Source organism: Melozone crissalis, unplaced genomic scaffold (genome assembly GCF_028551555.1).
Source record: "Melozone crissalis strain CALT ecotype California unplaced genomic scaffold, PUWL_Pcris_2 ptg000004l_1, whole genome shotgun sequence".
Taxonomy (NCBI): domain Eukaryota; kingdom Metazoa; phylum Chordata; class Aves; order Passeriformes; family Passerellidae; genus Melozone; species Melozone crissalis.
Window position 1 is genome coordinate 5,916,685 of NW_026535782.1, and position 22,849 is coordinate 5,939,533.

The following is a 22,849-nucleotide window of genomic DNA, read 5'->3' on the forward strand; positions in this document are numbered from 1 at the left end:
AGAATTACAGAAATACTTCTTGTTTCTGAGTCAAGGAGAAGAATAAGTCACAACATGCCTAGATTGAGATCAGAAGACTTCACTGCAACAGAACTGTCCACATCTCAGTCAACAGAACTGTCCACATCTCAGTGGGCTGAAAAGCCACAAAACTGATTTCCTGGAACTATGGTTTGATTCCTGCTGAAGGCAAAGGGGAAAAAAGAAGTTACTTGAGCAGGAGCCTGCTTTCTTTGAGATACAGAGTGTATTTCCTGTGTAAGCATGGCTCTGAGCCCATGGCTCTTCAAAGCACAGAAACTTTTGTTCCAGCAGTATCTGTAGAATGAGCTCACACTCCACAGGGTGGGAGAGATCAGAGGTCCATCTCCATCACCTCAGTGTCTCTGACACCCCATAGTTCAAACAGACATTCTGAGCAACAAAAGGTGGGCATGCAGTTAGGAAGCAGAAGTATGGATTGTGCATCTCCAAAGGTTTGTGTTTCTGAAGAGTAACCCCTGACTTTTCCTGTACTTGATTGCAAATCCACACATCTGCTCTAACTGTAGTCACATCAGTCAGTACTTTGTAAAAGCAGAGTTACCAGGAAGAGCACTTGGTGTTACAAACAAATCCTAAAGAAAAGTAACTTGGAAGGAGTAGCTCAAGGCAAGATTATAAAAACAACAAAAACCCCAAATGCCCAAGAAACCACACCACAAAACTCCCCAACTGATTATGGATCAAAAAAAGAGAAAACTAAAGAAAAAGGAAGGCAAATAATTGCAATTTAAGACTGGAGCTGACCAGAGGGGAAGGTTTCTTGTGTAGGCTGTTGAGAACAGCTTAGAACTGAGGCTATATATATATATATATATATATATATATATCTATATATCTATCTAGATATAGATATAGATATATAGATATATAGATATATAGATATATAGATATATAGATATAGATATAGATATATACATATATATATATTCTGGAGCTGTGGTGGAAAAGGCAAAGAGGTTGAGCCTGTGTAGTCATTTCCCAGTAGTGACTTATCTCACTCACCTGTGCCATGGTGCTCCAAATCAGCACTGAGGTAATTTCCCTCTGGGAAGGGATGATGGTTTCTGTTCTGCAGTGATGTCTCCTCCATCACAGTTTCATCTGCTGCCTCAGTGGGGCCAGGCTGGAAATGAGCAGACACAGACAGGGGAACTCCCAGGGCTGCACTCGTGTTCATCAGGCCATTCTTTGTACTTACACCAAAAGCCTTCACACCTGTGGTTCTGTAAATGCACTTTGTCCACAATAAACAGCTTTTCTGAAATCTACCCTTGTGGTGTCACATCAACCATGTTAGCAACTGCTCCAAGTTAATCAAACCCAGATTGAATTTCAGAGCTCACCATGGCACATTTGGGAAATGGGCAAAGGGCACAGCTGAAGGTAGTGTCCCATCTCAAATCCCTGCTGGTATCCCTACCCTCAAATCAAGGAAACTGATTATTATTGCTGGCAAACTTCTCCTAAAGCTTCTCCTCTCCTTTCTGTAGGGACAACAGATCACAGACCAGACCTAAATATTTTTGGGTCAGCCATAAACAAAGAACCCCCACAGAAAAGAATCCAGTTTGTGTCATTTGTGGTGCCTTACAAAATGAGAACAAGGGCTCAGCACCGCCTGCCATGGATCCTCCAGGCAAGGGGCAGACTGGCACCTGCTGCTCAATGATAGCTTTAGATTTCTTCTACTTAGAAAAGTGTCTTTTAAAAGAGATCTGCATTTGCTTTGAATAGTTGCTTTCAGGAAGTATTCAAGGAGCAAAACAGCATAGAAAGATTTGCATGAAATAAACATTCTTGTGTTCTGAAGTCTGAATGTGTTGTATGACTCTCCTCCAAATATTTCTGGAATCAGTATTTGGCATTTTTTCCAATTGTGAATCCTGACAGATTTGGAAGAATAAAACAGATCCTGGTTGCACACAGCAATGACTTCCTTCTAAAATAAATAGTTCCATGGTAAAAACAGAAGCACAAAAATGAGAGTGCAATGAATAAAGAAGTTACAGTGTGATTTGCTTCTCTCTGAAATGGGTGATATTTAGAGCATGTTAGAGAATACGAGCAGGAGAGGAGTGCTACAAGCAGAACACTTGTGCATAACCAAAAAAAGGAGGGGAAACCCAGCTCCAAATATGAGAACAGCTTATAGTTAATTCCAACACACCCAAAAGAGCTAAAAAACTACTGATTCAGTTTTGGGAAGTCAGTGGTCTTCAACCTTAGGTGGCCATAGGCAGTGATGGCAAGCAGTTAATATATCAGCCATATTCTGTTTTCTTGGCTGTAGTTTGAATTTCTAATGGCTGCTAGAAATAGCAAAGCATCTTACAAACACAGAGTTATCTTTAGCCATACATGGAGACCACTTTTATCAGATGAAACTTCAGCATCTACTACTATTTAATGATATTATATTTTTCTGTACTGAAAAAGATAAACTAAAGATTAAAAAAAAAAAGCTTTCAAAATACAAGTATCTCAGTATCTCAGATCAAGGCATTACCTAGACAGTAAAGAGGAAATTCAGGATTAGCTTTTGTGACAGGAATCAGAAAGTGCAAGACATTACACAAAAAGCTGTTTACCTAGAAGGCAAAATCTCCCTCTTTCAATTCCCTTTTCCTGCAAGGCAGCCCAGCTTCCTATCTCCTCTGCCAGTTCTGAGTGTGTGCACACAAAATGCATTTTGCAATCCAAATTGCTTGCTTTAAAAAAAGGTACTGTAATTGTGAGCATCTTCCGTACAGTATCTCCAAGACAGTTTCCAGCTGCTTCATAAAAGGAGCATGAAAATGCCCATATTCCCCAGATTTGCAGAAGAGGGTGGCTGCAAGAGAAAAAACTGCAATCCTCTCTGCAGAGCTGTCGAGCCAATGAACAATTTAAGTCTCATTTGATCTGTAATTGGAACAGGCTTTGCACAGAACAAGAATCTTAACGCCTAGATAAGAGCTGCGGGTTTAGTATTAATGATGATAAAAAGAGTGGTTATAAATTTGCCCTGCCCATTGAAGTGAGAATTCCTAAATCTAGCAGCTGTAACAAAGTTAATTCTTACACTGATAAGGAATGAGAAAATGCATTCAGCTAAGCAAAGGAATTTAAAAATGGTTTATCAGTGCAAAAAACCTCAGTAGCTGATCGCTGCACGTGTCTTGACATGTAAATACAGAAACATTTTAGACATGAATGCCAAAAATAATCCCAGGGCAATTCAGCCCTGTACAGAAAGCTGGGCAGATCTTTTGAACTACCGTGGAATTCTCAGGGCAGGGCATCTGCAAAGTGTATTTCAGCCTCTGGGAAAAGAAAGCAATACACACCATTTTTGCTTTGCAAAGAGAAAAAATGACAAACCCCATCTGTTTCTTACAAACATATAAATTATTTTATTTACAAAGCCATGTTACAAAAAAAAAATAATAATAAAGCAAAAAACAAAAAATACAATCGCTCACTAGAGAATATCTCCAGGCCCGGTGTTGAACCATGGCAGTATCAATCAGATACATGTTTGTTCTGGTTTTCCTTTTTTAAACTGTAAGCCATAGAATTTACTATTTACACCTACTTTAGACATTTATTCTGCTTACAATTATCACAAGCATGGAATGAATTCTATTTGATACTGCTAATACATAAAGGTGCAGGACAAAGAATGAAAATACTTAGTGTTACAAAATATGGATTGTAGAAAAGAAATTGGCTGTACAAGTATGGCATTTTTTTTTCTTAGAATGATTGGACATGCTTTCTTCAAAAGTCTTCTGGAAAAGGTTCTAAAATCTGTAGTAGGAAAGCACAATATAGCAGGTGCAAATTCATTTCTGTGCAACAACAGTTATTTAATATATCCCATGACTGACCAGCTATGCAAAACCCACAGAGTTTTGTTAAAGTGCCATGGGTCAACAGCATAACAAAATATAAGGTGTAAATAGAAAAATTTCTTTTTTTCTTCTTTTTTTTTAAAACAATAGTTCACTGAGAATCAGCAATAATAGAATATGCTGTATAAACTATTCTCTACAAAGGTCGATCAGCACTATTTACAATTGTTACATCGATACAAAAGAAGGCATACAAGTTATCCAAGTCGCTTTTTATGGCTGACGGGCCTATGCATTGCGTATGTGGAACAACCAAAGCTTCTGAGCCTCTATTGCTGGAAACAAATCACAAGGTTTTCAGGCAAATGGGGAAGAAAAAGAACTACAAGTGAATGCTACACTAAGAATGCATTATAGGCTGGTCCAGTTTGTATCCACTTTTTTCCCAAAGGTTTACTTCCATTTCATTTTGCAGGCTAAAATTTCCGATACATTTCATTAAATAACGACTCTTTGATGATGAAAGAACACCACGGGATTTTACTTCGTGCTTAACTTTCCTGAAATGCTGTCAGGTGTAAGCCAGTTGAAAATAAAATTTAAGCAGCATTCAAAGGACAGGCTCCATAATTCAGCTTTCCAATTAAAAGATGCATGGAAACAGCTAAAGCTTCCTAAAACTACAAAATTGCTCCTTCGGTCACTGATTAGCATTATTTCTCAGAAGCAACCACTGAATCTCACAACCACTGTTTTCCCTCAACAACTAGAAATAGCAGTTCATTGATTACAGAGGATGACTTTGTTACTGAGATTTTTAAAATCCTGCAGTTTTATAACTCAAAATAAATTAAAAAAAATCAACATAGTACTGCTCCTAAAACTGAACAAGACAAAAATTGTGCAAAAATAACAAAGATATGTACACATTTTTCAGTCTGAAGAAATGTACAATAAAAACATAATTCAAAGAACATTTTAAAAATATAAACATTGCTTAAACTTTCCTAAGTTTCATACTGTTTCTGAAACTATACCGGTCAGTTAGCTCTGAAGTATAGCAAAACATAAATTATTACAAAATTAACACTATAAAAATTTATTTTAAGAATATTTCTAAACTTTTTTTCAAAGGGTCTAGCCTTGTTTATAATTGCTTAAACATTTTTAGTCTTAAAATTTGCCTTAACCCTTCTTTTTTTAAAAAAGAAAGTAGTAATAATCTCCCTATTTGCAGTCTCTCGCCTTTCCCCAAGATGTAAATAAACCAGCATATAAGTGCACTTTTAACACTGTAGAAATAAAAATTAACTCCTCTGTACTATTGTTCCAGTACCTAGTATTGGCTTCCTGATTATAAAATCTATATTTTATTAAAAAATTATTCAGTAATCCTATAAGAAACACTGTCAGTGCAATTCTATTAATGCAAGCCAATCTGCTCAACTCCTGTCCTCGCAAACCCAAACTGCTCACTGAAGTTATCAAGTGCTGCGTTCTTAAGGGTCTGGAAATCCCCCAAGATACGGGGATTTTACACATTGGGCCCTGATAACAGTAATTACAGTTTGGTGCAAAATTCTGCTATGCATTGATTGAAGTATAGATTCCTTAAGAGCCTGATTCTGGAAGAGGCTGAACACTCAGAGTTCCCACTGAAATTATTAAATGCTGTAGGTACAGAGCACCAATCAGGATTAGTCCCTAAAGTTGCAGTGCCCCAGCTGTTTGCAAATTACTAAGAAATGCACTCAATTTTTATCCATAGGACAAGCTTAAATACAGAATTACTGTAATTTTTATTTAATGAAAAAATTTGGAGATCCTTTAAATAAATTCAAATCATGGTCTGGATTTTTGTTTTGTTTTGGAATGTCCATTGTGTTCTGGTTAGGAAACAAAGGGAGCATTGCAACGCTAACAGCTTTAAAAGGCAGGAAACATAACCAAGCAGAACGCACAGATCAGTGGCAAATACAAGTGGAAAAACTAAACAAATCACTATTACAGTTTTCTGTAAATTTAATTCTCATTAAAACCACAAATTCATAAAAGATTAAATCCATCTGCAGGACATAGAAAAGAAAAACCCTGTGGAGTAGGGCTGCTGAGAGCTAGAGATTATAGGCTGGTTCCTTTTCCTTGTTATGGAAGAGTCCTTATTCTACCAGTCCGGTTTGATGTCTTCTAAAAGAGAAACCAGAGCCAGGTTCAAAATCACACAATGTCTTTTGGTATAAAACACTTCAATAATGTCTGTGGCTGACAGTACTCAAAGCAGGAATTTATTTCAAGTCCCTGAACTAAATTTCCTCCCTGTTTACTGATTACATTAGACCTTTAAGAAAAGGAACTGCTTTGAATAAACGGCATATTTCCTTTTGGGATGGTCTGATCTTAGTAAGCTTTGGTGAATTTCATGTTCATTAACTTGGTTATCATTACAAATAAAGAGCAGCAATTAGACGACAACTCTGAAGAATCTTTTCCTCTACACAGCATGTTTTCATGCACAAGGAATCCTCACACAGCACACACGTTGTCACCTTCCCTTAATAAACTGATCTAGTTATTCAGTATTTAAAAACCACCGCATACTGAGGTCTTGAAGTGTTAACACTTTCAGGCACCTAAAAGCACTATGAAGACAAAAAGACTTGATTAGTTAAAAACCTAGAACAAGAATAAAATCTGGAGAAAACAAACTTTTAATACATACAGGCACAAATAATTTGACTGTAAAACTATCATTCCATTAATTATTTTTAAAGATCAAGTAGTTTTTGTAGGGAAAAGTAGAATTTCTTTTACTAAAGCAACAATAATAGTTGGAAAAACAGGCATGCTTTTATGTATACAATCCCTAATTCAGGTCTCAAAGAGGGGCAGGAATATTCATATTAAACATTAATTGGGAAGAATCTGTTTGAGTTCAGCCTGATGGAGTTTAACACAATGGGATGGAACTGACAGGCCCACAACAATTCTCATCATCCACCAGTCCCACGGGAGAACCCGAGTGAACTTCAACACATGGAGCAAATGACCAAAAGCAGCGACTCCTGTGACATCAGAACAAGTACAGCCCACCTTCAGCTCACAGCTCAGTAAGGAGAAACACTCAGTTACGGGTGGCAGGTGACTTTCACAGCACTGCCATGTGTCTGTCACTGTCACTGGCTGCTTTGGGAAGCCACAGGAAGCTCTGCCAGCCGGACTGCGCCCGGGCAGTCACAGGCACAAACGAGACTGGGGCGTGGGTTGGGTTTACAGCCCACACAATTTTCCAAAAGCCACATTGTCACCCAGCCACTCAGCCCTGTGGTGAGTTACGGACCCTCTCCCTTCTCTTGAGAACAACAATCCTCTCCCTTTGGCTCCCCTTCTGAGCCAGCAGACAGCTCCCCCAGGCTGCCTGGCCAGGGAACACAGCGAAGGCAGCCCAGAGGAACTGCTCCATATGCACAGGGAGCTCGGCAGCTGCAACTCTGCTTCCAACTGCATTGTTATGAGTCTGTTGTTGTGATGTATTCATGAAAACTTGCCAGATTTTTCCAACTATAAACCCTGGTGTATAGCAGAGATTGTCTCTGCCTACAGACCTTGCTTCACTTGGACTCCCTGATTCTCATGGTTATAGTTACACCAACATTCAAAACAGGAGAGCTCAGCTTGCACAGTAATACCTCTACTGACACAGCACATACTTGTAGGTCCACTTATTGTTACCTAACTATTAACACCTTTATAATGAAATATTACAGCATAGTTTAAGGCAGAAATTTTATTTAGGGACTATTCAATTGCTAGATTGGAGATAAAAGCTGCCAACAAAGCAGCTCAGATTTGACAGTGACAAGCATTTATTAAATAAGGAATCATTATTCATGGTTCCAAATACTAAATACCTGTGTAAGTTAAAAAAAAAAGTTTAATAGAATCTAGTATCAACTTGATTTTTTTTTGTATTTATACTTTGAGCCCCAAATTCAACTACCAAACTGACAAGCATTTTTAACAAGCAAGAATTTGTGGGGCTTAAAACAAGCAAACACTTCTATTTTTGATAAAGTTATGAAAACAGACAGCTGAAAAGCTCTGCAATAATCTCAGTTTACATAGAGATGACACAAAATTAATGTTTTGTACTCTGAGGTTTTCCCCATGGGATCTAGGCAACAGATCCCAACAAGTTCTGCTCCTCGGGTAGTGTCTATGTTATACTAACACAGGAGCAAGATGTTAAAACAAAAACAGTTTTGCACTTCAGAACAGTTTGTCACTGGCAGTTGGATGACAGTGTCAGACAGGAAAATGCCACTCCTTAGAAGTATGAAGAAACTTTCCACTTTTTCCCTTCAGAGTAGCTCTTCCATATTTATTTGCGTTCAGCAGTGAGAGAAAAAAAAAATTACTGTTTGGCAGTTCATCTAAAGATATGAGAGATTCAGAGTATTTTGAATGGGCATAAAGTGTGAGTGTGGGTTATCATTATTATTCTTTCCCTGCATCTACATAGCAGAAACTAACAGCACAGCCATTTGGAATAACTATTCATGCATAATTTAGCCAGAACACATAACAGAATTCTAAGACACTGGCTGTACAGAAAAACCCTCTGGATTACATGTGACTACACCTTGCTGAGGTGGGAAACCTTTCCACACTAAAGAATTTGACATTATATTCTTCATAAAGTACTCAGCTTGGGAGAGTCAAATAGTAGGGGCCATATTAAAATAAACCAGGGTATCAGCCCTCCAGACAGATGAGGGCCAGATCAAAAAAGCTGAGTTACAGCATTTATTATCATTATCTAGCTCAGAGCCTGTTTAAGAAGAACTCACATTACACATGAGTTAGTTATGCTTTCAGATTAGTTTCTCTGAATAGTCAATTGCCTCATCTTCTCTGTCCTGTTTCTGCTCTCCCTTTGCTGCTTCACTTCTGGCCTATTTTTAAATGCTGTCCCTCCTGTGCCAGTCTGGGGACTCTGCTGTGCCATCTTGCTGAGCAGGAGAAGTGGGATAGAAAAAACAACAGAGATCTGCTGCTGCTGCTGCTGAGCCTCTATCACCAAAGCAACAGCCAGTGAGCAGCACCATGAGCCAACCTGAGCTATAATACAGGTGGTGAAAAACAACCAAAAATGTGTAATTCACAATTCTGGGAGGGGAAAATAGCTGGAAAAATTATATGAGAGGAGAAATCTATTATTAGCTCACCAAAAGGCAGCTTCTATAAATAACTGGATTCATAAAGAAATTTTGAAGGTTTTATAGCATAAAATGTTTCAAAACTGCTTACAGACTACTTAAGTACACTTTTTTAAAAGCAACTTACTTGTCTGTTGTGTACTGGGTTTGATGTACTCGAAGGACTGGATTGTGACAAAGCTACACTGCTATTTTTTCCAATCTGAAAAACATTAATTGAGCAGTATTGAGAGGCATATTTGTCAGTTGAATTCAGATGCTGGTGATGGCCTTCCCTTCCCTGTGTAACGTGGTACTAATCATGTTGCATTTGGAACACAGGTATTTTGCTATTGCAAAAGATACACTTCAGATAGAATCACCTTTATCTCTCAGAGCCTCTATAATTTAATAGTCTTAAAAGGCACATAAATACTGTTACAGGTCAGAAAATAACATACAAAACAGTAGCTGAAGGAATATAAAGTGTAACCCCCCACCTCTCTAGACTGAAATACTGGTTTCTCTAGTTACTGGAGTCACTTACGGCAGCTGCTCCAAGTCATGGGATCCTCCCCAGGAGACCTTCCCCACTCCTGGGGAGCTCAAACCAAGTGGCCAAGCACCACAGCATGCCCTAAATTATTCCATTTTTTCCCCCATATATCATTACTCAATAAGTAAATATTAATCAAAAGAATGAAACTCCAAAGGTTCAAATTTGCATTTGTATCCATTTACTGCATCAGAGAATTTCTTTGGGAATGAGTGTAAACTGTAGTACACATACATACATTTTAGAAGTACTTGTTATAATGTTACAAATATTCCAAGAGCTTGTTTCAATGTTTGTGAGTTCACAGCACTCTACAAGAGCAGCCTGTCAAAGGTTTTTCTACAATGACCTGTAAACACGGTGTAGGTATTTCTGTTGTGATACAAGAAGGGCCACAGCTGCTGAGTCACAGCAGTAGTTCCTCAGGGGTTACAAGACTGATAAAACTGAACCATGGACACCTGTCTGTAAATGGCAGATGACTGCAGTGTGAATAGTTGTTTACAAAGTCACTGACTTCAAGTAACGTCATTTTAATCCTTTGATGGAGAGGTAGCAAGGACCTGTCTCCTAAGCAGTGAGAAATGCAGCAGCTCTCTCCTTCCCTTCTGCAGCACTGTTGGTTATTCTGCCATTTCAGGTACAGAGTGAAAGGTAGCTTCTCTTTTCCTCTCCAGACTTGCCCTTTCTCACAGAGAGATCGAAACAGTGTTCTCTGCTCACACTCTGTCCAGAATAAATGTTTAAAGTTTTTATTTACAGCTAGTTTTGAAGGTGCTCCCGTGGTGCACAAAGATTAAAAGGATGAGTCTTTGCCTGTCCTGCTCCCTTCAGCTTGTTTTGCCTGTCTCAGCTGTTCTCTAGAGGATAACATTCCTCAGCTACAAATCTTCACTAAAGATACACAACCTTTTATCTTTCCTGGTCATTCAGAACACTGGGACACATCTGCAAATCTTTCCTCTCTGCATGAACCATTACAGCATTCATAAACCCCTTCATAATAAATACATGTCCTCCTTTTAAATGGAGAAATGGCCACACAGGCTGGACAGGTACAGCACTCTGAAAGGAAAGAAAGTTTCCCAGATGTCTTGGGTCTTTAATGATGGGAAACACCATTTCAAAAGGATAAGTGGGAGGCCAAAACTATTTTTTTTTTTTTTTTGCCAGTGTCCTTTAAAAATAAAGTGTACTTCAAAACCCAATGATTAACATTTCCAGTTACTATCTATCCAGTCTAGAGTTGAATTAAATAAGAAAACTATACCTGAGCCTATCACCTGTTGCTGTGTTCTTAACCTCTTCAATTTCCCCTATTACATGAAGGAACAGGAGTAAGATTTTAAGATTTTTTTTGGGTGGGATTTTTAATGTCATTGTATTTCTAGAACACATCAAGTCAAACAGCACAGCTTAAAAGGGAATTTAAGTATTGTATTCTCCAGAGCTCCAATATACACATGTAGAGTATGTAATATTTGACCCATATGCTTAAAAATGGGTTCAAATTCAATTTATTTTGTATTGCATAGAGTATCCTTGTCACAAAGACAATTAGCTGCCAGCTAGATGTCTGAAATACAATTAACTCCATTTTACCTCCTATTTTTGAGGAGGTAACATGTTTTAATAGCTGTATCATATTTAATATAATGTTTTAACATGTTTAAATATCTGTATATTGTAACACTCATTACAAATATTTAACCTCTTACTTAAGAAAAAAATACCAGCCAGAATTACATTTTTACAAATATTCAGCAAAGACCTCTGATTGATTTCTTGTGGTTTATTTACTTCTATTGCTGTGCAACATGATGAAATACATCACAAACTGAAACAGGGATGACACACAGGAACAGATTTGACCCCAAGGGAGCTCAGGATTTGAACTCAGAATCTCTGTAAGATTTCCTCACACTGTGCTAGCTACAGACACGGTCTGTGTCCTGGGAAAAGATGATACAATTCATTTCCTATTACCCATGTTTGCACCAAAGCACCAATTTGTACTTACTTTTTCTTTCCATTCGACACCTTAAACCTCAGGGCAATTTAATCTTTTTGGGGGACACATGTTTCAAAATTCAGACTGAGTGACAGAAGGAAGAATTTACAGCAACCTCTACTGACTTCAGTTACTTGAAGATCAGTTCAGATTGCAGGACACATTTAAGAGGCTTACAATAGAAAGACAATGCCACTTTCCATTTTAAAAAGCCAAACAAGTAATCTCTGTTGCACCTCTGCTGGAAGTAGGAAAGAGAAAATATACTTGCTAGGCCATTCTTTGAAACATTCATTCTGTCTCCTACAGCAACTTTAGGATTAATTTATTCCCTTTTTCCTCTCCCATTTCTGCCACATTACCTATGGATTGCTTTGCCCTTACTATCTTCTTTTCAAAATTCCACTTTTTTTTTTAATGTGCAATATCCTAAGGAAATTAGAGTTTCAGAAACAAAAAAAACCCAAACCAAACTAAACCAAAATTTCCTAAGCTACCTTGTCTGGATTCTCTGAGGTATCCTATTTTCTATGGTTTTGTCTTCCAGATGCCAGGGCCAAGTGTTGTTTGTGTGCACAGCACAGCACTGGACACAGTAGCAGAATGAAACAGTAGATCATTATAAAGATCATATTTAGATCATTATAAAGATCATATTGGCAGCTTTCCCACCAGATCTTGCTCCACATAAACTTTTGTTCTTGTGTAGCACCACTGAAAGAGGAGCCAAAGCTCTCAATGAAGGAAATGTGTGCAAGCTTATCTGCTGCACTGACTTCAGTATTCTGTGAACACAGGAACGTTGAAAAAGTAACCAAATATCCCCTAAAGGTCATCCAGTTAAGAACTTAATTTATTAATTTTTCCAGTTTCAAACAGGGAACACCTCAGACTCTCTCCAGGAGAAAGGTTGATGTATTTTACATCTTTACATCAGAAGAGATATGAAGAGACTAGCATAGCATTAGGAAATTACCCAGCAACAAGTTTGGGAAAAGAAATAAACAGAAATTCTGATACTCATCTTCCTGTTTTCAATAACAATTTATTTCAGAGAGATGAGAATTAAGAAAAATTTTTTTTCTAAAAATTATTTATCAATTCTGGACATTCAATTTTACTTTCAGAGATACAAATAGGTACTTTAATAATTGAATAAAAAATATCATAAAAATATTTTGAGAAAGTATTTATATATATACATATATATATATACATACATACACATATGTATGTATATATAAAATTTCATCTTTCTATGACTGGTACAAAACAAATACAAATATGTTTCTGTATTAACCTAGAAAGTAAGTCGTGTGATGAAAACCCATCTGAAGCAAATGTGGTATTTTCTTTTCAGAATGGATGAAATATTTCAAGGAAGTCAGACATGATCTGCAAAGAAATAACTGGAAGAGTCCCTTACCTGCCGAGAGATGGAGCTGCTTGTAGGATCTGGCACCGCAGAAATAAGGTTGGCAGTGCTCTTTCTATGAACACTATTCATACCAGGCATTTTAGTGATTTTACAGGCTTTGCTACTAGAACTAGAGTTTTTACGTTTTTTTCCTTCTGATTTGTCAAAAGAAAGGGGTAGAGAAGACACTGCATTGTGTGCTCCCAGGGAGTGGTCCCCTGAGTGGTGCACGAGAGAAGATACAGACAGGTTAGAAGTGTCAATACTGCTCACTACCATGCTCATGTGTTTCACTGAGTCTGCTGAACTACTTGACAGTGAAGTCCGTCCTGAGGGCTCCGATTTGGCACTGAGTGGGCTTGTTCCATTATTGGTATTGTGCACAGACACACTGTTATAGGAGGATGTCGCCTGATAGGAGTTCAACGTTGAACTGGGGTTCAGGACACAGTTCTTTTTGTGGGACCCTGAAAATGAAGATGAGGAAGATGTCTGCAAAGATAATGAGGACGAGGACGACGACGAAGACGACGACTGCGGCTTTTTCTTTTTGTTACTTGAAGACTCATCACTCCGAGATGACAGGTCTTTGACTTTTGAGGATTTGCTGGTTTTTGTTTTGGATGGCTTGTGGGATGGGGAAGGGATGACTGCTGGCACTGGTGACACAGCTGATGGCGCCTTAAAAGTTGAGTCCATGATACTTAGGCTTGCAGCCACGTGAGGGAAAGCTGTGGTGTGCGACATTATGGAATTCGTCTCTGCCGTTGTCACAAAGGCTGCATTTGATAACATGGCTGATGTCATTATGTAAGAAGAAGTGATCCTTGAACTGACAGGTGTTGAAGGAATATACACTGCACTGGGGTTGCTGAAGGGTTGTAGGACTGATGCTGGAAAAGGAGTGGAGACATGTGCTGCTGGAGAAGGCATGGGACTGTCTGCCGCAGGAGGGATTTTCCTAAACAGAAAAGAAAAAGAAAGGAAAAAAAATGAGATACATAAAAAATTCCATCCAAAAAATGCAGATAGGAAATAATTTCCATTAACTTATTCACAAAGGCAAACCTAGTTCATTATAATTTTGATTCCTATTCTATTCTATTAATCACATACAGCATTTAAGTGCACAATATTACAATTTAAACACAGTATTACAAATTTAATTTCCTTTTCCCTTCTCTTATTTTACCAAACAGCTTAAAAATGCAAATATATTCAAAAATGCAGATATATGCAAGTATATTCGTATAGGTGCCTGACAGTGGCACCTATACATATTCTAGTCACTATGTTTCATTAATTACATATATTTTGCTTCAAAGTTCAGACTGTGGAACAGTTTCAATATCAACCTAAACTCATAGGTTAGATTTCATTAAGGCAGTAAATGAGCCAGTCTGGGGGGTTGTGAAGCACTTAATCATTGAGCACAAAAAGGAAAGATCACCTCTTTCCAAATGCAGTGCTATTCCCAACAGCTCATTTGAGACCTGGTTAGGTGGGATTAAACAGGCAAATTATTGATTAATTTTCACTAATATTGAAAAATTGACAAAATATTAAACAGAGCTTGATAAGCTTTATTAACAGCTGAATATTCTTTTGAGAAGAAAGTACAATAATATTACCTGTGAAATCAGTAGGATGTATTCAAATTCCTTTTCATTCAGCCATCACCTATTATTTCATTTAATGTGGTGTTACTGAAGAACCAGACCTTCATAATGTCTCTTGGAAAACTATTATGTGATCTTTTCCCATTATTTAGACTTATATTTAATTCACAGTTTAATCCTATTTCTCTTTTCTAAGAAGCTGTACAGCCCCATAACTCTGCCCTTGTTACCCTCACTACTGACACCTTTCCCATTTTGAAAGGCTTACACTTGCCCTCACAGAAGTACGATAAAAGAGCAGCCCTGGGTGTGCTGTTTTATCATAAATCAAGTCCTAATTACAAGTGTTCTCTCCAGCTATTCCTCCTAAGGAGATTGTTGGACAGAACACAGTTTATGGCACAGTTACACAAGGGATTAAATACAGTCCAAGCTGTCAGAAGTGAGGAAGTCCTACTGCCTGCCACTTGCCATGCAAACACAGCTGCTTATCAGAGCTGTCCTTCAGGCTCCTTTTAAAGAATGGCCAAAAATTCCTACCCACCTTTGCAAAGTAGTTTGAGAACTAGAGACAAAAGTACTTTGTTAATGTTAGTTCTGAGAACGTGGCCCTGCATCCCTGCACCTCTGGCCACAGCTGCAGAGCTACAGAACAGCAGCCTCACACCCAGCTCTGCCTGGGGAGCACAGGGAAAGGTCAGCCCAGAGGAGGGCTGAGGACAGCAGAGGAATAAAACAGGGGTTAGGCACTGTCAGCTTCCTGTGCTACACAGACAAGTGAGAATGGCTGGAGCTCATTAAAGTATTAGGGATTACATAAACAGCTAAAATTTGGGAAAACATTTAAAATCAGATTTAGTGGGAGCAGGATAAGGCCTGTTTACTTCTGGTTTTGAATAACTACTACAGAGGTTTGGTTTTCTGTACTAGTTTGTACTAGTGGTGGTATGTGTTTTTTCAGATGCCCAAGCATCTTTTCTTCTGACAAACGAAGCCAATAGGTAACAAATTTTAATATTCCTATATAGGGAAACTAAAATAATTTTATTTGTGGAAGGTGACAGAAACTAGTTTACGAATTTACAAAGCAGATTGAGCATGATCAGTCTCTGAACAGACATGAAACTGACCCTTTTATGGCAGAACCAACAATTTCCAAACTCCTAGCACAATGGCACCGTTATCATTAAGTTACTAGGATAGTCAGACAAGCCAAGCTTTAGTGCTTAAAAATATATATTTAAATAAAAATCAAACTTTGTTTATCTAATGGCTGGCATCCAAAGAATATAACATAGTCCTGATAATAAACAGTGACATGAAACACTGCACTTTAGCATCATTACATTGAAGAAGAATGCATATTCTGTAGCAGAATACCCCCAAAAAATCAATTCTATCTGTAGATTCCATGAACTTTTAATTAATTTTTTTTTTAAAGAACTAACATTTATTTTAGAAGTGCAGTCTATTTCAATGGCTCTGTGTAGTAAAAGCCTATAGTGCTTGGAACCTGCCTATGTGATAGAGAGGTGCTTCAACGGTGAGTAATAATCAGAATTTTAAGAAATCCCAAAGGCAGAAAGGGCACTATGGATTAAAAACCTATCATATTCCATCTTACACACAGACAGATGTGCACCAAGTTCCTTATCTTACCACTCATGAGTCTTGCACAGCAAAGCCTCAATGGGTGATACAGGGGCATGATAAAGGCATAAAATCCTAAGCAAAAATCTACATTCTTAGGGACTAAAAAGAGTCCTAAATCTGGTAGAAACTTACATTGGACTAGGAGATTATTCTGTTGTGTTATATATTCCTTAACAGAGAAGAGAAGATTTGTACACAGCTTACTGCTATACCTTAATAGAGGTAATTAAGAGGTAATTAATTAAGAGGCAATTTTACAAACGCTGGCCATGGAGTGCTTAATTTAGAAGTTTTACAGAATGAAAAATGTAAATTACCCACCAAGAATAAAAATCCCACTTACTTCCACATCTGTGAGTTCAAGTGTTTTTCTACCATGGAGTTCAGTGCGAATCGAAAATGGTCCCATCTTCTGTCAAAGACATAGTACCCTCTGCCCATTAAGCGACTGCCATATGAACAGAACTGAAAGAAAAGGTATTTCAGTGTTGCTTATAAAAATGTACTTCTACATTATGAAATATTTATTGACTGATCAATAAATCAAATAAATAAAATGCTGCAATATGTATCATTCGTATAAAACTTCTTTTAAAACATGGTTTTCATGATCTATAGAAGAGTTTTTTTTAAGAATTATGAAATATGGGCATAGTATTTCAGCCTAGTGTAAAGTGCATTTCATACTTCATTAAGGAATCAGTGCCAGAGAAAGAATGTAACTGTTCAGGTACATTCAGAGAAAAAATTCTTACTGCCTCAGAAAGACAAGTTACACTGTTCTGGGTGTCTTAAATCTCATAATTGCATGACAGCAATAAAAATATAACTGAAGAGGAAAATAAGTGCAATGGGAACATCTTTAGTATCCACTTAATAAACAAACCCCTGACAATTCAGTAAAAAGTTGAATTATCATCCATGGCATCTGTGCTACAACAGAACATGGGATACACTCTTCACAGTGCATGAAAATCAACTGGAGGAGCAGTATTTTGAGAATTCTGCAGAGCTCAGGAATACTTGCACCCCTTCCTCTGGAGAGCTTCCTGAAAAGTCCTACTACACTCAGATGTTACAATCAGGAATCTGCTCTTGTTTCAGCTCAGTCTTACTGATCTAAATGATGCAATGCCTGTTTGTAGGAGAGAAACCTGTTACAAACCATCCTCAAGAAACAAGACAACTCTCCATCATACAAGGGACCAGTCACAGCAATTCTGGCTGACAGCAGAACCACTGATGTGGGAGAAGAGCATCAGTTCAAAACACTTGTCAGTTTAATGGACAGTAAGTGGAGACTGCAACTGTTCATTTTAAGTCTGTTTCATGACAAGGTTAAACAGGTTAATTAAAACCATCACCTAAGTTGACAAACTAGCCCCAGCTCCCAGTGAGCTACCACTAACATCAAGTACCACCAAGAGGCAATTTAAGTAGCTACCGACTTTCCCCCTGTTTAATTGTTACCACCTGGCCAGGAGAGGGACTTAGTAAGGAAAACAGTCTATTTTAATACAAAATTCAGCAATTTAGCATGATCTGGAGGTGATTTACATGATCTTTTCTGACTTCACACTGACACAGACCAAGAGCTTCAGTTGAGAGATGCTCAGATCTCAGAGAACAGATGAGTCAGAGGGTTTGCCTTGAAACAGAACTAGGATCCTAAACCAAAATGGCTATTGACAGCCACGCCTCACTGCTGAGGCATGCACAAGAACTGGCTGCACTCAGATTATTTTTTGAATTGTGTGGGCACCCATGCAGTGAACCTTTAGTTTTTAATTCATAGAGAAGCAGCCAGGAATAGCAAAGTAGCATACAATAGTAGCAAGGAAACAGGAGGTTTCTGCATATCCCAGTATTATGTGGACTACAGTAATTCACATTTTCTCTGTAAGAACCAAATACAGGATTTTGTCTGACAGTCATTTAATGTTTGGGTCATGCTTTTTTTCTGGTGTCTGACAGTAACAAGGTCTCCTTTGCTCTAGGGAATACAAACAATGCTACCAGTTATCACAATGTTTGTTTTATTCTGCATATCATATGGAAAACACGTAAATGTATTCCTTGGCTCAATTTTTATGAGAAACAACTTCTAAGAATTTCAAGAGTTCTCCCACTGCTTTTTGGTTTGAACAGTGTAAACAAATTCACACTGCAGAGATAATACCACAAACCAGCTTTTACTACTTACAATGAAATTTCTCACTAACACAGGAGAAAGACAAAACCAGCTGCTCAAACTCATAATTGAGCCACCACCAGAGCCTTTCCATTTTGAGATAAATGAAGCAATAGTTTCTAAATCCACATACACTCACATAAATGACATTTAATTACTGCTTTAAACCAGACTACAAAAATCAATGGAGCACTGTACTAGCCTTCTGCCACCAACTGCAAGGTACAGTTTTGTAGGAGCTGCAACCAAGAGAATATCTGCTTATGTCACATTTAAAGCAATGCAACTTTCCTCAGTTTAGCAGAACTACACCCAATTTGAGGTCTACTGAGAGGACAATCTAAAAATAGAACTTCTGATTTTCTGCTGTCCATCCTGTCCTACATCAATGTATCATGTGTACTGACCAGTGGTCTCCTCCTACCTTATCCATCCTCACCCTTTTCTGTTAAATGTAGTTTTTCTCCTTAGAACAGTTTTCAGAATGTAAGGTCTTCATTCCTTACTTTCTTATTAAATTACTTATTTGTTCTGCTCTCCCTAATTATGCAAGAACAATGGCAAGGCATGCCAGAGACTGACACATACCCCAAGAGGTCTGGGATGGTGTCCAGAAAAGTGACAGTCTAATTTCTCAGATTCTTCAGGTCCATCCGCTTCTCCTTCATCACTGGACAATCTGCTTGTGATGTCTCCTCCCATGGAAGGCAGTGGCAGCTCTGGTACATACCCACTGTGGTTTGAAGAACTGGTGCTGTTTATGCTATTTGCAGATGAAGGTCTAGAAGGAAAATATATACATTTAAATCATCAGTGTTCAAAGGCTCTATAAACCTACCTGCTGGCATCAAGCATCAAAGCAAATGATGCCAGAAATGATCAATATAAACAAGGGCAGTAAAAGACACTGAAGAGCTGGCATTTTATCTTGTCAGAAATATACAGTGGGGTTGTGTCCTGGTTTGAAAAGGAAGTGAGGTTTTTGGGATGCTGTGGTCACACCAATAGGTGCTCAGATTTGAATATTGGCACCTGGTGTGGCCACTGAGGACATGGATACGCCTCTGAGAACACAGGGGGTTAAAAGCAGAGAACTCCCAGGGGGAAACACAAGAGGTCTCAACTGTGTTTCCAGGGGAAGCCTATGGTACAAGAGGGTACAAGAGAATTGATTATCTAGAGGGTGGTGATGGACTGAGAGTTGGTGATCTGAGGGGTGGTAAGTGAATTGAGGATCCAAGGTTTTGTACTACTGTGATGTATTGGAAATTTGGTGGGGGGGGAGGAATGTTTTCATTCCGAGTTCTGTATGTGTTTCTTTTTATATATAGTTGTAGGTTAATAAAGTTTTTCTTCTTTATTCCTAAGTTGGAGCCTGCTTTGCTCTATTCCTGGTCACATCTCACAGCAGACACCAGGGAGAATATATTTTCATGGGGGCACTGGCATTGTGCCCGCATCAAACCATGATAGGTTGTCACCAAGTTCATGTAAACAAAAGCACACTTCTATTGCTTGAAATTTTAAATTTGTCATGAAGTTTGATTTCAGATCTTAAGAGACAAAGTATATTTAAAACACAAATAAAAATCAGGTATAAAAAAATCTTCTTACACTGAACCATTACTCTGCTACTTGATTAATCCCAAGGGTCCAATTACAAAAATTCTACTAAAATTAATGTACTAAATATAAGAATGTTTAGCTGTCCAGCCTCTACAGGTAGATTACTGAGAGCAGTAACTGGGAGAGCTCCTCACAGCATGTAGGTTTTCTTTACCTTTGTCTAAAATGCAATGAAACAAAGTAGGAATGTCTTTGCACCACAGGGTATGATGGTGCCTTGCCTTCAAAAGTGGTTTGAAAACAGATTAGATTAGAAGTGGGGGTGGAAAGGCTTCTCAATTACAGTCTGTACAACCATGTATGTTGAGAGCTCTGAGGCTGAGGAGATGTCCACAGTGGGCAAAATCTGTAGATGATCTTCAGCCTTGAGTTCCTGCTCTCAGGACAGAGCAGTCCCTGAGCAGCAGCAGCAGCAGAGCCCCAGGCTCGCTGGCCAACACAGAGGCCACAAGGCTTCCATGGCTGCTCTGAAATGGGCAGGACAGCCCAACAGAGGCACTGCAGCAGAAACAGAAATGCAGACACAATGTCTGACTGCTAAAATCCTCCTCCTCCTCGAGTACTGCTACCTCTGCAGTTTCTGCAGCTGACTCTCATGGAATTGCACTCCAGTTTTGCTACTTTGACTGTTACACCTACTGAACCCCATTTCTACCTGTCTGTCTGTGCTGCTCTCTGTGGAAGGTCACTGCTTTTACAAGAGTTAGGCAGAGAAGCACCAATTCATCTGTGGGTATTCTTTCACTGTCTTTTCACTCAAACCCTGCAAGGCCCACCTCTGCCACAGCAGGAATGAAACTGCATTCAGGCTTGGTGGCCACAGAGAAAGCATTGGAAACATCTGTCTGACACAGCAAATATAAGAAATATCTCTTTGATACTTCATAAGGACTATCATAGTAGGAAATAGGGACTATCGTAGTAGGACAGTCCCAAAATGAGCACCCAGTCTTCACCAAGGTTTTTGCAAAGAAATGAATGATGAAAAAATATGAAGGCCAAAAAAGCCAACTAATTTAGCCCTATGCACTCCAGCCAAAATTAGTACCAAAAAAATCCCACAAATAAACAAAACATATGGGAAGTTTTCAGAGGATAATTAGAATTCAATAGATCAAATACCTCACACTGTTTTTTGCAAAAGGATGCCTTCAGAAGTTTTCATTGTCCTTCTGAAGAATGTTTTTGTCCTTTCTAAGAAAAATCTTCAAAACAAGGGAAGACATACTATGGATAGTTTCATATCAATAGCTTTAAATCAACACTAAATTACACCGTAATGGGAAAAGTATTTCAGGAGAAAAATTCTATATAAATGTACAGAATTTTACCACTAATACCTACACTGATTCATGTAAACAGACTTTTCTTCTCAGTTGTGACCAAATGAATTGACTATAATCTTTCCTAATTATAACTACCATTGTAGTGAAAAAATGCAGGTAGTCTAAGATTCTGAGCCAAGGGTGGACACTATTCCTTTCCTCATTCCCAATTAGATCACAGGCTACCATGGACAGAGTTCAGCTAACATAAGCTAGCAGAAATTCTTATATTAGTATGTTTTATTGTGTAATAGCCTAAAGAAGTATTAAATACTTATAAAGCAATCTGTATGAACATCTAAGAAATTTCTTACAGCACTTTCAGAATGCAACATTCCACACTGGAGAACTGCTTACCTTGGAAGTACAGAATTTGGTGGTCTAGATTTTGCAGGAGATGTTACTTTAGATTCTTGCCCAGAGTTCACTGAGGATCCTGACAGAGAGTCTTGTGCTGGTGTGGGCTGGCTCTGATAGTTTTCCCTTGCAGATGGTGGATGCTCTTTGTCTTTTGCAACTTCTTTTTCCCTGGATCGAGCTTTGTGTTCAGCTAGAAGGATGTCAAACTGTTTTTTACGGCCTGGAACTGCTCGTCGATGATTAAGTGAATGAGTCTAAAAATAGGGTGGTTAAAAAGCATTTGTGTGTGCATGACATTGTTTATGAGTCCTCTACACTTCTGATACAGCACTACTCTAAAAGATAAAATCTACTTCAAACAACTTTAGCCACAGTTATGGAAATAAAGCTGCTATTCCACATTATCTTTGATAACTTATAAAGTCATTCTTAAGAAATGCCAACATCAAGGCTAAAATTACTTTTTGCAACAATTTTTATATAATAGAGACTATTGACTTACCTTTTTCAAGATGGAAAATAGAATTGCAGTAATTTAAAGATATTAAGAAAATCATTGTAGCTTTTAACTTACAATGAAAAACTGATTTCATTGGATTGAAAAACATGAATAGATTTTAAAGCAAATTTAGCTGATGATCTCTACTGACAGGCAGCACATACACATACAAATGTTCATTAGAAATGTCTCACATTGCAGCTACTTTTTGATGCAGGAGTTATTACTATCACAAGGGCAGCCTCCAAGTAATTTATTATACAAAAATATGGTAATTTTTTTACTAAAAAGTGACTATACTTTAACATTGTTGCACACATGAACCAAAAAAGAAGCATTTAAAATAACACTTGGGCTTCTACATGAAACGTTAATGCTTTTTGCATAATAAAATGACATGAAAAAAATCTTTTTAGAAATATCAGTGGAATAATGCAGATGCTCTGATTCAAAGAAACAGAATTACACAAAAGAATTACCTGAAGACAGCGCCTGAATACCATACCCATTGTCTGTAAG

General features: G+C 38.1%; 1 protein-coding gene across 5 annotated transcripts in view; it reads right to left on the reverse strand.

Moving 5' to 3' along the window:
- Positions 1-3,419: 3,419 nt before the first annotated feature.
- ATXN7L1 (ataxin 7 like 1) overlaps positions 3,420-22,849 on the reverse strand; it is a 110,794-nt gene continuing 91,364 nt past the window's right edge. For 3 of the 5 annotated variants that reach the window (XM_054273235.1, XM_054273206.1, XM_054273246.1), the window contains 6 exons: positions 21,829-22,085; positions 19,109-19,301; positions 16,673-16,794; positions 13,067-14,018; positions 9,222-9,296; positions 3,420-6,065 (listed from right to left, as the gene is read on the reverse strand). In XM_054273235.1, the coding sequence (XP_054129210.1) occupies positions 6,024-6,065; positions 9,222-9,296; positions 13,067-14,018; positions 16,673-16,794; positions 19,109-19,301; positions 21,829-22,085 (1,641 nt within the window). In that variant the 3' untranslated portion in view covers positions 3,420-6,023. Of the gene's footprint in view, positions 6,518-9,221; positions 9,297-13,066; positions 14,019-16,672; positions 16,795-19,108; positions 19,302-21,828; positions 22,086-22,849 lie in introns of all 5 variants that reach the window. The other 2 variants (XM_054273217.1, XM_054273226.1) reach the window with 2 other exon arrangements.